At 33.3% G+C, this 16937-nt stretch overlaps 1 protein-coding gene across 3 annotated transcripts; it reads left to right on the top strand.

Annotated features, from left to right (window-relative positions):
• Positions 1-7: 7 nt before the first annotated feature.
• LOC120333708 (uncharacterized) lies at positions 8-16664 on the top strand. Of its 3 annotated transcripts, none has more exons than XR_013480555.1 (27): positions 8-310; positions 1124-1216; positions 1300-1432; positions 1507-1655; positions 1801-1907; positions 1985-2117; positions 2799-2854; positions 2933-3107; positions 3576-3753; positions 4147-4294; positions 4911-5034; positions 5319-5512; positions 6496-6739; positions 7394-7572; positions 7972-8122; positions 8772-9005; positions 9080-9262; positions 11140-11322; positions 11678-11911; positions 12087-12269; positions 12507-12593; positions 13199-13293; positions 13377-13516; positions 14038-14242; positions 14634-14866; positions 15527-15576; positions 16295-16664. XR_013480555.1 is itself a non-coding variant. In XM_078120374.1 (27 exons), exons 1-27 carry the CDS (start codon positions 160-162, stop codon positions 16334-16336), a joined length of 3960 nt encoding a protein of 1319 aa, XP_077976500.1. In that variant the 5' UTR covers positions 8-159; the 3' UTR covers positions 16337-16664. The 3 variants fall into 3 exon arrangements, 2 of the variants coding, with proteins under 2 accessions (XP_077976500.1, XP_077976501.1); XM_078120374.1 differs by having other exon boundaries at positions 14634-14742; XM_078120375.1 differs by lacking the exon at positions 14634-14866.
• Positions 16665-16937: the final 273 nt, after the last annotated feature.

Raw genomic sequence — 16937 nt, forward strand, 5'->3', positions numbered from 1 at the left:
ACCCGATACCGTAGTTTTTCAATACATAGAAAGCAAACGAGAAACACTTGACTGGCGTTTAAAAAGAACGCTTTGAAAGAATTACAAAGGTGAAACAGTTCCGCTTTACACAAGGGATTCGACAGCGCTTCAAACGCTGCTATTTATTAAACTGTGGCTATGGATGAGACTGTTGTAAATATAATAGGATTGCCTTTAACTTGTAATCCTGTCAAAATTAAAGTTCGATTTCAGAGCGAATGTGATGTTTCGATTGTTAGCGTGAAAGTGGATCAGTCCAAATCAGAAATAATACTGAACAGCAAAGAAGGTAAGCTGCTTATATAATGCAATGTAATTCGTCAGCAGAAGACTGTTGTCAGATTTTGTGCGGACGGAAGTTGTCATGTATATAGTCTCACGCTATATTCTTATTTGTTGTTTTATAATATGGTATAGTACTTTTGAATGTGTGCCCAACGTTTTCATATTACAATTTTTGTTGTTAATATTATTTATTTATTATATTACAATCCTGAGAACATCAACAACATAAATACATTTCTGCATTTGGAAACCGATTTAATGATAACCAACAGAATGAAAATAATTTGATTAAGCAACACTTAGTGGATCATCCTTAATAAATTTTGATAATAAATAAACCTTATACTAAATTAGTACCCCCTGCAATCCGTTAAGATCAACTAGTATTATAATATTACAACTAGAATTATAATCATGTACTATTGTATGAATTGGTCACTTATGTTGACCAAACCACTTACTGACTTATGCTGGACAAAAAAACAATTACGCAAACTTGATCAAGAAACTTTAAAAGTTGTTTTTCATTCTAGAAAATCATCTCCATTTGATGATCAATTCAAAAGCATTTTTTTGATTCAAAGAAATGATATAATTGTCTAAACTGGACAATGCGTTTAATAGAATTTAACAATTTTGAAGCATTTCAATGCTTATTAAATTTACTGTACAAAATTACTGTACAAAATAGATGGACCCATCAAATTGTAAACCTTGAGTGTATTTTGACTTTATTATTTACATTGAAAACAAATTTAAAATAAGTTACAACATAATACTGAGATATATATTTGTTTATTATACAATTTTAATACAGATGCAGAAAAATTTTGCAAAAATCTTCCAAAAAGCATCAAGTTTGGGGATACAGTCCACAATCTTGCACTATATGAAGATGAGACAGCTAGTGGTAAATATTTTATTTTTAGTCAATTATTATTCACGCTTACATAATGAGATATATGTTGGAAAACTCTTATTCCATTATTTTAGATTCAGTTGACAGTTCTACGACAACAGAGCAAGAACTGTCACCAACTCCAGTAGCACAGAAAGAAGATGAAAATTTAACGATCCAAAATGTACAATACTGGGATACAATGGTGCCGTTACCAATATGCAAATAGTAAATCCGATTATAATCCTAAAAAAAATTACATTTTTGCTAAAAATTAAACTTGATTTTTTTTTCATTTTTAGTGGATTGTTGGTACAGTTCAAAGACGAGACTATTACCACAAAGAATGTGCATGATTATTTCAGCAGCAACCAATTTTCTTGTGGCGGACCCATAACAAGAATGCAATGCATGATTGATGGAATACTGATACTGTTTCAAGATGACAAAAGTATTTATTCAATTCATATTTTTGTCAAATGAAAAGAATATATATATTATCCATTGTTGTAACTTGGAAGTTCGAAAATCTGTGCTTGCAGCGTTCATACTCAAAATGTGTGTAAATATAGGATGTGTACCTTTTTATTTTACAGCTGCTGAGAAAGTTTGGAAATTCAGACCTCACCGGATCGCTAATAGACCAATCAAGATATTCTTGAAGACAATACCCACAGTTTATCATGATAAACTCCTTTATAGAGTATGTCTGTGAAACGATTATTTTATGAATTTAGAAGTTATTTTTTCTTCATTTATTCACTTTTTTATCATATTTAGCCACAGAAGCAAAATATGTCGGACCAAGAAATTAAAACCTTATTGGTTGGAATTTCTCCGAAACAAGCTTCGCCAACGACCGTCAAAAGATACGACAGCAACAATATTCTCATTTCTTATGAAGCGGATGTAGGTTAGTATTCAGGTCACCTGCAATCAAATCTCCCCAACACTGGTAGTTGACGATTTAGTTGCAGTGATGGAAAATTAAAATTCGGAAGTGTTTGTTTTTTACATGCTGACTCCATCTATCCCATTTGAAGAGGGATATTGGAAGATATCCTAGATCTAAAACAGTGGTTCTTAAACTTTTTTAGCTGCGCCCCCTTTTTAGAATTTGATAAGTGTCGCACCCCCACTCCAAAAATAACTAGCAAACAATAAGCTACAAATAACAGATAGTAAGGCCGAATGTATGTTTTATTCAAAAAAAAACAGTTGATAAATTCGTGGATAGAACGTAAATATTGAAAATAAACGAATGTAAATATCCAAAATAAAGGAATGTAGATATCCGGAATAAGGAAGGCAAGATCAAGTCTAACAAATATTATTGTTTTTCATTCGATTCACGCCCCCTCAAAAAAATTGTCTACGCCCACCGTTTGAGAGCCACCAGTCTAGAAATTCGTAACAAAAGATTTATTATAATATCTATAGAATAATAAGCAAAGCTTTTTTCATGAACTCTAAGTAGTCACAGGGAAAGGGCAAGCGTAAATTTTACTACGAAGTATTGTACAAGACTGTTCAGTAGCTACATCTTTATTGATTTCTCCATTTTCCGCGTTCAAATATTTATTTATCGATACAGGACATGATGAATTCCAGAAAATCATGTTAGAATTCAAAAAACGTCTCAATGAAAACGTGAGTTATTAAAAAAATTGGAAATTTAGTTTTTTTATTATTTCAAATACCGATACTCATTTATGAAATTTATTTTAGATTTCTCAATTGCCCAAAACTGATTGCCTAAGAGTAAAAGGTTTTCCATCTGATATTTCTGATGAAGAAATAATTATTTTATTCGAAAACAAACAGAGAACTGGAGGTGGACCAGTAACGAAAATTCAACATTTAGACATCGATGTCGTACTTGTATACTTTGCATCGTATGAAGGTTAGCATATAGCAATTTATAGGATTTTGCCGAGAGGAATTCTGCCCTAGGGATTAGATTTTATTGTATTTTTTGAAGGGGGGGGGGGGGGGCTTTTTATTTGCATATAGTATTAGTAGTATTGTAAACTTTTTGATTATGATTATAATACCTATTTATACACATATCATAAACTATTTATATTGTAATACATATGCAAAAATGCGTATCACTATATAATGATTCGGTATTAAAGACTTGGTAACAATGAAAATGGAGTTTCTCTGCATAGTGGTAGATGAATGAAGAGTTTTAAAACATGAAAAAGGAAGTATGTATAATAAATAAAAAAACAGGTTGTAGAACACTGGGGTATGTGATGGATGTGGGGCATCTTTAATGCCAGTATGCTATGCACAGAAATTACTGAATGTCATCAGACCCCCGTGCTAAAAATTACTTTATTGTATTCTCTATTTTTACTACTAGATGCGATGGGGGTCATTAATAAATTCAAAGGAAAAACATTACCAGTTTTTGATACTTTGTTGAAGATAAGTAAATACTTTCACTTCATGTATGACAAGAATAATGATGACATTGCTGAAGACAGTGGTAGTACCAGCGATTATAGCATCACATCTACACTTTTGGAAGGCAAATTCAGGTTGGCATGTTAGAATAGAATAGGGTTTTTATCTTTATTCAAGGAAAGCTGATAAGACAGCTTAATCATATGATGAACTAAAGCGTCGCACTGAGTTATCAGGGCATGTTGAGTTTGGAAATAGTTGACGAATTTCTTGTGGTGAACTTGATGGTGAAGAAGCCTGTTCCAACCAGTGGTTATGTGAACCACCCCATGGCAGCCAGGAAGGAGTTCAGCAATCTCCTCACACATAATTATTTGCCACAGGATGCGACCAGCGCTGCGCAATCAGAGAGGGGGCCAAAATCGTATTTTTAATATTTAGCATGGCGCAACATGCAATGTGTTCAGTACTACTTGATATTAAAAGTAATAATTCAAATTTTTTCGTTTGAAATTTTCATTTCTTAGATGGCTTGTCGACTGTAAAATGACAGATAAAATAAGAACTCAGTACAAAGTTAAAATTGTGTTTAATGAACGAGATAAAACCATCACATATATTGGGGACAAAGATGAGGTTGCAAAAGTGCAAAAAGCTGTTACAAAAATGCTGAAGGTAGGTTTTTTTAGATGGCTGAACTTTATATAAGTAAATATTCAATGTTCAATCTTAATTTTCGTAATATATCAAAATTTAAATCAGGTTGCGGAATTGGAATTTGGCTTATTTTCTTTGAAATCTGAGTTGTATTTCAAACTCAAACAGCAGCATATTAAACAAGGCTTGCATATGCTGAAGTTTTCATTATTTTATCCGCATTTGATTTTTTCAACAAAAGTTTGAAGCAATTGTCGGAGTACAATTTTTATACATCCTGGAGTCGGAGTCAAAATTCAACCCAGATTCGGAGCCAACTTTATTTTCAAATCAGAATCAGGAGTCGACTGTGAACATTCTCTCATTCAATGGCGCTAATTTACATATATTGCAAGGGTGGCCAACCTGCTATCAGGCGCAGTCGACTTTTTTAAAACATGCAGCGCTTCATGAGGCTGGTTCAAGTCATTTTTCTGAGATATGTCATCAACATAAGACGCGATCGACTACTTGAGATGTGGCGAATCGACGTGTTGGCCACCCTTGATATGTTGTATAGTTATATGTCTCATTTATCACAGTATAACGTTTTTTTAACATTCAGTTGAAATGTTTTATTTTTGTATATTTTTAGAATGTAACAAGAAAAGTATTGGACTATGTTGAAAAAGATTTTGTAACATTTTTACTTGGTGCAAAATCGAATCCTATCATATGCAAATTTGTTTTTGAGAAGCTACAACAACAAAACATTAATGGTTTGTATTATTTTGCATCAATGTATCTTACACAAATATGGAAACTAGTTATAATGTCACAATATATTTTATAGAATGATAAAAATATATCATGACATCACAGTACATTTATATTATGGCTAATATCTCAAATTTTCATTATAAAATAGCCCCCATCCAGCCCCCTCAAAGAAATCATGGGTTCGTCACTGCATAAGATATATAACTAAATAATGATATTTGTAATATTTGCAACAAAATAACTGTTAATAATCATAAGAACATTTTTGTGAAATTTGTTTTAGCTATTTTGTTGGTTGAAGGAGACATTCCATTTTTATGGGGATACAAAAATGATTGTGAATCTGCATTGAATGAAATCAGTAGAAGAATATTATCTGTTCGTAACGTTCCTGTTCCACCAAATGTTCACGAAACTGAATCATGGAAAACAATCACTGATCTGATCTCAAAAGGCCACATCAGTGTGGCTTCACATGTAAGGGGTTTAGAAGTAATATTTCATTTGATTTTTCCCCATCAAGTAGGAAAGCCTAATCCGGCGGCCACAGTTTATATTTTAGAAAGCGCTCACATGTGCGAAAATACATAATGTTTTTTTTCTTGTCAATAAACCTTTATCGTTCTACCTGCTGTCTTCATTTCTGCAAGGCTAAGCAATAGCCACATTCTCTTTTCTTGCCCTCCACGCATGTTGATACTACTTTTTTTGTGTGACCCAGTAAGGTGTCTGAAGGTTGTTATATGGTCCACCTGCGAAATATGTTCCCTGGTTTGAAGGATAGAAAATCTTTCTAATTCAGCATATTCACCCTAATCCCCCTATGGGTAAACAGACTTTTGACCCATGCAAGCCTGAGTGCAGAATACATTGGATATGTCTTCAATGGAAGTGTAGTATTTCTTTATTCTAATCAATGGTAGTTTAAATTTCCATTGCGACAAAACAATATAATCCTTCATATTCGGTATAAAACCTATATGCATCGGACGATTGATAATTCTCTTCGAAAGCACGTCAATTTTTACGTAAATAATAATTGGATTACTGGACTCCTTGTCGCTGTAGGGTGGTTCACGTAACCGCGGGTTACAACTTCGTTCACCACCAAGTCTATGCATCTAAAAATAAATAACCGGCAAACTAATCCTACAGCTGACATGGCCTGGTAAACAGACGAGATGTCGTGGTACACTATATGATTAGGCCTGTTGTGTTGGTTTCCCTCTCTTACAGGGTAAATATTGTGAGGGTGAGTGTTGTATAAGAATTCTAACCAAAGGTCTTTATGCTGTATATTATGTTATCTATATCTAAGGTAAAGAAAAGTGGCTTGCAACCTTCCAGGCAACAGTTCAAATCTTGCTGCTATTTTTAAACCTACTTCTCAATTCAATACTATTCTTCAATACAAATCTCACCTGACTTTTATCTTTTCTATAATGAGCAATTTACTTAAGGTTACTCATGTGAGAATTGTTGGATTCCATGATTCAATAGCTCATGCTCAAGAATTATTAAAAGAATCTCTCATTGACGAAGATTCAGAAGACTTCATTGATCTAAAATATGAAACTGGAATAATGAAATACCTTCTTCAATACTGTGATTTCAATAGCTATTGTCAAAAAAATTCAGTAGAAATTGTAAAAGCAGATGATAACGTTATAAGGCTGAAAGGTGATCCCAAAGTTCTAAAAATGAGTAAGTTTTTTATATTTTGTTCTCTAAATATGTTATGCCAGCATCAAGCATAAAATCCTAATCGCATAAAAAAATCATAATCCGACAATTTATGTTTGAAAAGCCGCTCACATGAGTGAAAATACCCCGTGATCTTTCGCTGTTTTGACCTTTTGTTGTGTACAATACCTAGTGTACAAATTTAAAAAAAAGCTAAATTTTTTTTGTGTGATCCAGCTATTCTGAAGTTGTCTTGTTTCAAAGACAAAATTTTGTTTTGATTTTAAAACACCCAATGTTTTGAAAATGCCCAGGCCTACTATCGACGCATCTTACCATTTTAAAAAGAATATTGGAAATTATTGACATTAAATTATGACATGGAAAAGTTTTGTAACATATGCACATTTAAGCAATGCAATACATGAGCTTGTTTTTTTTCTGTTCATAACGATCAAGCATGGCTGAATGTCTGATATAACCTATATTCTTCTTTATCAGCCATAAATTTGACAGATTTCATTGTTTTATGTCAGCATGGAGCAGATTTGATTTTTATGAAACACAATGATATTTCGTGACATACCGTACTCTAAATTAGCTTACTACCCACAGATTGGCAATTATAGTTAAATACCTTAATAGAAACACTGAACTTGATTATTAAATTTGTAGTCAAGGCCACAATAAAGACCACAATAGCCAAGGTTGTGCGCAAAGAAAAACAGATTAAAAAATTTGGAATTGTCGATTTTGTGCAAAGTGCTGAAGGAAAAGCAATTATAGAAGAAACGAGTAAAGCAAAGAAGACTGTAATACTCTGTAACAGATGCATTCAACCTCCGCAAAATGTGGTAAGAAAGTTGATATTCACTGTACCGTTATTTGTTCATTACTTCAGACACTCAATGTCAATATCAAAAACATAAAAAAAAATTTGTATATTATCACGACACATGCGCAATGACAGCAAAATATTAGAATAATTTAATGGATGTCATATTATACGAATACATTCTATAGGAGTGTTTCCAAGAATTAAATAAAAAACAGCAAAGTTTTGGATCAAATATTGTCAATGTAGTACTCAAAAAAATTGTAAAAATGATAGCTTTTTGACAAACGCCTTCATATTCAAATACTGAATATTTGAAATCAATAAGTCCAGTAGTTTTTCAGCTATTTTTTCATAACAATAACTCAACAAAATGATCCAATAATTGAAGTTCATGATTGTATCCTATATTTCATAGAATATGTCATCAGACGTAGCATCAGTGTCCAGTCAAGTAAAATCAAGCACCAACATTGGAGGCATCAAAATTAGAGTTAAACAAGGAGATATAACAGAAGAAGATAGTGATGCAATTGTCATTTGTGCTGGTGTCACTTTTAATATTCCGGGTCTGCATTCAGAAATCTCATTTTATATTCATTTGTATCCTGTATAATGGCTTGAGTAATCGTTTTGGATATCTTATCTTGTAGTCAGATTTGACTTGATTGTGGTACATCGCGCTGAGCGTCAGCAATATGCTCGCCACCACATCTCAAATGACAGCTGCGTTGGTTCAAATCTTAGATAATTATGTGCGAGAGAATGCTGGACTCCTTTCCATGGTAGAGTAGTTCATATAACCATTGGTACATGCGTCTGAAACAAATAACTGGCTAACTATTCCCATGCCCCATATGGACTGGTAACGAGGCCGTGGTTGGACATATGATTAAGCCGTGTTTTTGGCTTTCCTCTCCGCTAAGATAAATATGTAAATCTTATCCTATCCTTTTTGTCCTTTCAATTATGAATCGCAAAAATGAGAAGAAAAAACAACTCACTGATTGCTGTCCGTTCAAAATAAAGTTACTTTCTAACATACCAGTGGCAGCTTGTACAAAGCCTTGTTTGGGGGGAAACAGATAGAAAGAGAAAGAGCATAAACTAATTTCACACACGACTTGGATTAGTAAATAGACGACAAACCATCTTCGAGCATTATTTTTTCCATTAAATTCCTATCATAATTTCATTCTACATTTGCATGGTATTCAGGCAAAATGGCAGAAGCTGTCTTTGATAAAGGTGGTGGCAAAATACAGCAAGAATTAAAGTCATCAATATCGGAAACATTAAGAGTAACAAGCAGTGGAAATCTTCATTGTAAAAGAATTTTCCATATCAAAACACCAATCATTGAATCAAATATTTCTTTGTCTTTATGGAGCGCGTTACAAGAAGCAGAAAAACAACGTTGCGGATTGATTTCTGTACCTGCTTTGGGCATAGGTTTGTGATCATGTCATTTTTTACACAATAGAATACATAACTAATGACTTTATTCCAATTTTAACTTTGTACAGGTATTATTCAAACTGAGAAGATTGCCAGTCTTATGATGGAAACGTTTTATGCTTTTGCAAAGGATCCCAAAACACAACATGTGAAATTTATCAACTTAGTTGTTTTTGATCAATCCCACTTGTATAGTTTTGAAAAGGCATTGGGAGAAATTGAAGCTAAAGATTTTCCCCAGGGGGCAGCAGGTAAATGGAAGTTGATGATACTTACTCATATACATATTACCGGTATGTATGAGTATATTTTGTCCTCGTAATCAGCTTAACACAGCAGTTCCCAAACGGTGCGTGGCGAAAATTAACAGAATTGTGTTGAACATAACTAAAATATGATTGAATATTCAGCCTATTGGAATTATTATAAATGTTTTTTATTCTAAATGCTGTGTATATGGATCGATAAATTTGTTTTATCTTTCCATGTCATTTACTTTCTTTACCTCAGTCTCTGCCTCTATTGTCATGTAAAATAGAGATAGACACTACTTGCTGCAATTTCGTGAACTGCAGTATATTCATCAGATGGACCAAGTTTGGCGAACATGAGTGATTATTTCAGCAATCCAAAGAAAAATCAGGCAGAGATGAAAACAGTGTTGTCCAAAACGAATAGTATATTCGAAAACATTCGAATATCAAAGTATTCGAATACCTTTTTGGCTGATTTTCGAATAATTTCGAATAGTAGCCACTCTTCGCCGTCAGCGAGGTGTTTCACTTCTAAGTGAAATCTTAGAACGGTTTTTGGCGCTTTGTAACGTATCGTAATCATGATGAAATAGAGTCAGCACTTTAATTGTTCGTGATATTTTGTGCGAGCGTGCGCCTCATACTGTTGCACGATTGGCATTGCCGCTATTACCCTGCAAGGTTTCTAATTTATACATTGATTTCCTTCACGTCAAAAAATTTAAAATCATTTGAAACCGCAATTGTTACAATACCCAATAAATTAGTCAGAATTATTAGGAAAAATATACTTCATACTTTTTTCGCTTTTTGGCAACCGATTTTGATAATGATAGTTAGAAGTATCGACTTTTTACTAGAATAATTTTCTGTTGCGCAAAATATTTAGATAGCAGCAATTAAAATGCCATATTAATTTAATTCTGTTTAACATAACCTGTGATTGCGTCAACTTACGAAAAAATAAAAGCATTGCTATCGTATATTAAAATATCACGGCAATCTGTGGACATAAAATGTGTGGAAACTACCCATTATAATTAATTTTTGATTCGAAGTTTTGTACCTACTGAAATATGAAAAGCAATACTACAATATCAGGCAATCTGTGGACATAAAATGTCTGGTAACTAGGCAGGTTGTAGATAACAGTTACCGTATTTCATTGTTTATTGTATGCAATTGATTCATGTCATAAAATATGCTTTTTACTTGAATTTATTTTTGAATGTATTCGAAATTTGATATTCGAAAATAATAATTTCGAATGTATTCGAAATAGTGAACTATTCGGTATTGGCCATCCCTGGATGAGAAAGAAGAGTTAACTTTTTGATTTCATTCTTGAGGCCTACATGTTTACAAACTTTAAAAGACATAGAATACACATTAATTATCACAAAATTGAGTTTTATTCAAAAGCAGCAAATTTTTCGTGTAGGAGCGTCATGAGTTTTTTTTCCCTAATAATATGGCGTCGCACAGACAAAAAATTAGGAATCGCTGACTTGGCAGATGATGAAATAATTGATAAAAATATATAAATAAAAACTGATTACAAGATTGTTTCAAACATACAGAATTGAAATAAAAACGTATCGCCGAAATAATTGTTCACTCACATAAAAATATACGACACACACACATATATAACCGCAAGATATAATGAAATATAAAACCAAAAAATCTAAAGAATAAAAAAAGTTTGGCCACGCCATGTTAATCATTTTAATCTACATCACCTGATGAGCAGAATCAATTTTTTATAAATTTGGAAAAGAGACTTCTGAGAAATATGGAATACAAATGTATGTGAAATCACTTTAGGTGAATACTGTTAAAAATATCATAAAACATATTATATTTTGTTGCAGGTGTATCTAATGGAACTGCGGCAAAAATGCCTGATTTTGTACCGAAATACCCTGCTCAAGGAGAAAAAAGTGTTTCGGTTATGCTAGGTTGTCTGACAGTTTCTATTAGGAAGGGAGATATTACAGAAGAGAAGAATGATGCGATTGTAAATAGCACTGGGTCAGACTTTGATTTGTCCAAAGGTGAGAATAGGGCAGAGGTGTCCGACCCATTTTGGGGTCCATGTCTCTAGACCTTGAGCTGCAAGTTAAGTTGAGTCAAGAGCCATCCAGGTCAATCAAAGTCCCAGCAAATTCGTAAAGCCCTGAAGTGAGTCACTACTCTTTCAAGTCTCTCTTGCAGTTAGTCGAATCGGAGTCCACACGGAGTTGATATGGGTCACATCAAGTATTTAAAATGATGTCTTGGGTCGACCCGACCCACTCTTCAACACTCTGGCTACAACATAGGGTCATTTGCAGTTATGCCTATTTTACCTTTTTTCAAATAACTTGAGATTTTAATTTTCTACCCTCAACTCTTTTACACCAATTTAAGGTCTTGTTTCAACTGCAATTATCAGAAAAGGCGGAAAAAGAATTCAAGAAGAAGTACGTCGTATACGTGGGTCAGATATACGCGCAACATCAGGGGGAAAACTTCCATGTAAAAAAATTATACATGTTTACACACCAACAACTAGAGAACTCTTTGCCAGCATAATAGGTGATGTCCTAGAAATCGCAGATTCGGAAAAATGTACTTCTATTTCGTTTCCAGCAATGGGAACAGGTGGGTAGTTTACAATATTATTTATTTGAGTCATCAATAGTGACAGTATTTAACGAACACACAAAGCTTGGTGTACTGTTTTTGAGTATTAGAAATGTGTTTAACTTATTTACTATATACAATCAGGTGGAAGAGGATTTTTGCAATTTTTTCAGTACAGTTATTATTTATGCAGGCAACCTGAACAGATCTGGAAATGATATTGCCCATACAATGATAAAAGCATTTTCGAAGTTTTCAAAAAAGAATCCGCAGACAACAAATCTCAAAGTGGTTGATATTGTTATCTATGATCAACTCCAGCTTCCATTTTTTGAAAAAGCTTTAATGGAACAACAGGAAAGTGAAGCAAAACAAGGTACTTCTATTAGTTTGTTAGTTCACAAATTTTGATAATCCATGGCCCCTAACGAAGATTTCTAAACAATTGTGGCCCTCTTCCCTTCTACAAAATAGTTTTGCTTTCAATGTACTCTCATCAAAAATTACATGTGCCACGTTAAGTAATAATAAAAGACGAAGACAGAAGCAAAAAATAGTACATTATGTCCGCCATCTTCATTATTCATACATTATTGTAATTTCATTTACCAAGGTAATAAGAGTGACAAGAGTTGGCTGCAAACTGCAACATCATTTATTGGGGAAAAGGCATCATCAGTTTCATCACTCTTTTCCAAAGGTAAATTTGCAATACTCTGGCCTATATTGTGAAATCTTTCAAACAAATGCTAGTTATTAGAAAATTTAAACTCCTTTGTCAGATGATATATATCATAGCAATGTTGATAGTACACTCTTCAGATGTTTTTTATTTACTACTTACAGTAAGCAAGCGTGGTTTTGGATATTCAGAAAGTTGTTCTCGTTGTTTAAAGGTACTTCTTATACTTACCACAGCAAGTTTGATTGGGGATGACATTCACACTCAAAACACATTACCACCTGCTATTCTTGAAAGTTATTAGACCTTTTCCAGTTACCGTATGCCCCTCCCCCCACTGATATTACCCTGTCACGTTTTAAGATAACAAATTAGTAATTATCTAGTTGGGGGTTGGGGAATGATTTCAAATTTTAATTACCATCGCAATTTGCATTCTCAGCCCTAACCCAAACCACATAACTGGGTTATTTATATATTAGGGGGGTAAATTTGGTGGATGAACTTTTCAATCCTTGATCGTGGTGGACTGAACCATTCATTCTTCTTTATTGAGTTTTCGAAGTAGATCATGTGAACGGGCAGACTCACTCATAAATGCAATTCAACTTTTTTGTTTTCAGCAATATTATATGATGAACCTTTGCAAAAAAATGTTATTGATCAAAATTGTATTGAACTGCAATTTTATTCTTCAAGTAAAGACAAAATTGAGCAGGTAGGGAAGAAAAATTTTTTTTTTTCATTTTGCCCAGAAATTCTCAAAATTTAACTAGATATGTATATTATTCTTCATTTCAGGCAGTACAAGATATACGACAAAAAATTGATAAATGTTATTTGAACACACCTATTGTTGATGACCAACTTAAATATTTGGATCAGAATGCTAATCGAGATCTTGATGCAATAGAACGTAGAAATAGAGTCCTGCTGTCAAGGTAAAATCTTTACACTTTTTTAGCGTATCAGAAGGCATGTCATAAATGTCAAAATGTAAATATATCAAAAAATTTTGATGAAATACGATTTACCACGTTTATTAAAATATTATATTGCAACAAGATTGAAAATTTACTAGCTTGTTGCAGCAATACCCCGAAATAGGAACGTTGATGTCGGTGCAGAAGTTAGATTGTTTTTAACTTTCAAAATATCGTTTATTCAATGTGATATAGAAATATTACTGGTAAGTTTAACCGCACTCATATTTCACCATTTCAATATTGTTTATTAATTCTACTAAGACTCGTAATTTGGCTTGTGACACAAAAGAGAAGCAACCTGATTTGACTTCAAATATGCTGTTACTCAAACTTGACCTGTGAGTCAGTTGGCCCTATGACTTTACTTTACTCGTGATACAGAGTTTGGCGACTTGCTTACAGAGTGTCTCACATTATCAGATATGATAAAGTCTTGCTATGTTTTATAATATGCTTTTGTGGTTCTCTCTCCTTAGGTCTGATTATAAAATTTCTGTGGAAGGACTGAATTCAAATGTGTTGAATGCTGTTGAAGATATTAAGCGTTTGCTCAAAAAGTCTCAGCCAAGATCATTTGTACGACCAAATCTATCAATCTACACTTGGCAATATAGAAAGTCAGATGGAGAATGGGAATCATTTGAATCGAAAATACAACAAGAATTAGCAGAGTTATATCAAGTTTGTATTCTTTTTTCTTTTTGTTTTACCTAGTATTTTTTGAACTAAAAATATTTGAAATCAAGTTTAATATACCTTTGAGTGGTTAATTAAGTATTTTTTTCAACATTAGGGCAGGATTTACATATTCATCCTGGGGGAGAGGGAAGTCGATAAGACTGCTTTATCATTTGGCTAACCACAGTCTCTCGTCGGCTACCAGCAGTCCATGCTGGGTATGGGATTAGTTTACCCAGTTGTTTGCTTCAAATGCATGTCCCTTTACTATGTCGCTTAAAGAACGAATATTTCATATTCGAATTAATGACATCTTGTGCCTCAAAGTTTTTTAATCATTTGTCTTAAACCTCAATATTTGGGATTGTTTGAAGCTCTTTTTATTTTTATATAGATCAACCCCTACTTTAGAGGCATTAAAATAATTGATGGTAAGAAATACAATGTAGATATTCTAATGAATGCTTTGGATGGACAAGAAATAAGAAGAAAGGTTACAAATGGTAATATAGATATAGTATGGCTAAATAACAAAGCTTTTTTAAAACATTTGAGCAGCATTCAATCAATGATACACATTACCTAGGATATGATATCCGTTTTTTCTCCTCCAAGGGGAAATTTCAGGTGAGATGTTGAGAATGTGTGAAAGTGGTTTATAAATATGAATAAATTTTAGCCAACTAGTGGTTTTCTGAACCACCCTGTGATATTAAGGAGTTCTGTGATTCTTTCATGCATAAATATTCCTTGTGTGGGGTCAAAGATGCGGTGGCGAGCGTTTTCCTAACGCTTAGCACGATGAGCCACACCGCTGCGCCTGATAGTCAATAGCTCATTCCAAAATTATCAAGATTGAATATAATGTTGGTTAAACAAGGTCAAGTGTTCTCGAGGGCGTGCCAATTTTTTTTGCTGTGCAAGATGAGTTTCTGATAACGATGCCCCCTATACCTTCAAAAATATTTCAGGGGATAAACAAATTTTAAAAGTGAAATGTTTATATTATTAATTACATCATCAAACTAAGAAACAAAATCATATGTGTAAAAAGATCAAACTCATTTATCAACCAAAACAGATTGGAATATTGTTTTGAATTGTACCTTTTCTTTTTTGCGTAATTAATGTTAAAATGCTCCCACTGCATAGAATACTGTACTTTTGTTAGTTATGAATGAAAAATGTTGAGTGTTTTGACAATCCATAATTTTTAATCGAAAATCCCCAATCCTTCTTGCTAATTTCCTAGTATTTGATAAGAACAAGATATTAATATTTTTACAGAATGGATTCACAACAGACAACCTTCTCAATTTGGGAATAACAGTAGTGATGTAAGTATTTTATATGATTAGTTTTACAGAAATTAAAAGTAGGAGTTTGGTTGTACCAGGCTAAGTTATTTTACCATATTTCTGGGATATGTTGACATAATTAGACTGACCAATACATCAATATTGGCTTGGCTTCGCTGTGTGGCGCATTGGGCTAAGCATTAGGAATATGCTCGTCACCGCACCTCTGATTACAGGTTGGAATCCCATGTGGGAATAGTTATGTGCAAGAGGATTACTGGACTCCTCGCTGCCCTAGGGTGGTTCACGTAACCGCTGGGGTCAAGGCCACCATCAAGTCCATGCTCCCGAAAACTAATAACTGGCTAATTAATCTCATACCCGACATGAACTGATAACCAGGCGAGAGGCCATGATTTGACATATGATTAAGCCCCCAGGTTTAATATGTAAATCCAAACCTATCCTGATATTGTCAATTCCCAGTTACTGATTATCCAAATAAAGTAATACATGTTCCATATATATGACCCTCAATCCAATCAAAATGACCATTCTTTATTAAGTCCACCAATCTGAGATGAACAACTGGCTAAATATTTTTATATGAACTCGAATTTGGGGTTCACAATATTATATAGACATATTATCAGCCTGAATATATTTTGAATTATTTTTTTTGCAACTTGAAATTCAACAACATATGGCGATGAGTTAAAATAAATACTTTGTTTACTTTTGTTTTTGATATTCTTAGGCTGGTGCTTCAAATGTATCGTCAAACAAGAAAGCATTTTAGTTCATGAAGATCAATATTCATGTTTTATGATAAAGCTGAAATTTGACGCTGTTTGGGCCACAATGTCTCCATAATCGAATGTTATATTCCTGATATTTGTACCGTAATTATTATTGTGAGCGTGATGATGTAATCACGAACTGAACACTGTATATAAAAATATATAATTTACTATAGTAGAAGTAAGGGGTACCTTTTAGCTTTTACCCATCAACTGTTTTATAACAAAGATATCATGTTAAGTGGGACTTCGTACACTTGATTATTTGCACTTCAAACATTTCTTTTTTGTTTTCGTTACAATCTTCAATAAATGATATTAAACAATTAACAATGTGTCTTAATACTAAAAATTGATCAGATGAACCAGTGATTAGGATTTATGCAGTGTCGGGCCTAGGCTACTATAGTTGCACCGCGCTTTATCCAGGCGCAAATTATTACTACATTCAACCATTACAAATCCATGTATAAATGTGATGATATACTTGCATTACGTCGCCACATGTAAGACTTGTGAAATTATTTTTACCCTGGCAGAGGCTGAATTCAAGGGAGTTTTGAATATTTTCCGATAAAACTATTTGTAACTCGTAACATT

This window comes from Styela clava, chromosome 15 (genome assembly GCF_964204865.1).
Source record: "Styela clava chromosome 15, kaStyClav1.hap1.2, whole genome shotgun sequence".
In the NCBI taxonomy this organism is placed as follows: domain Eukaryota; kingdom Metazoa; phylum Chordata; class Ascidiacea; order Stolidobranchia; family Styelidae; genus Styela; species Styela clava.

Bases quoted from the DNA above. Each gene is read 5' to 3' on its own strand.
- LOC120333708 (XM_078120374.1), top strand. From the start codon at position 160: ATGGATGAGACTGTTGTAAATATAATAGGATTGCCTTTAACTTGTAAT. The intron at 3,754-4,146 runs GTTGGCATGTTA...TTCATTTCTTAG, and splicing joins CTTTTGGAAGGCAAATTCAG to ATGGCTTGTCGACTGTAAAA. The intron at 13,517-14,037 runs GTAAAATCTTTA...CTCTCTCCTTAG, and splicing joins AATAGAGTCCTGCTGTCAAG to GTCTGATTATAAAATTTCTG.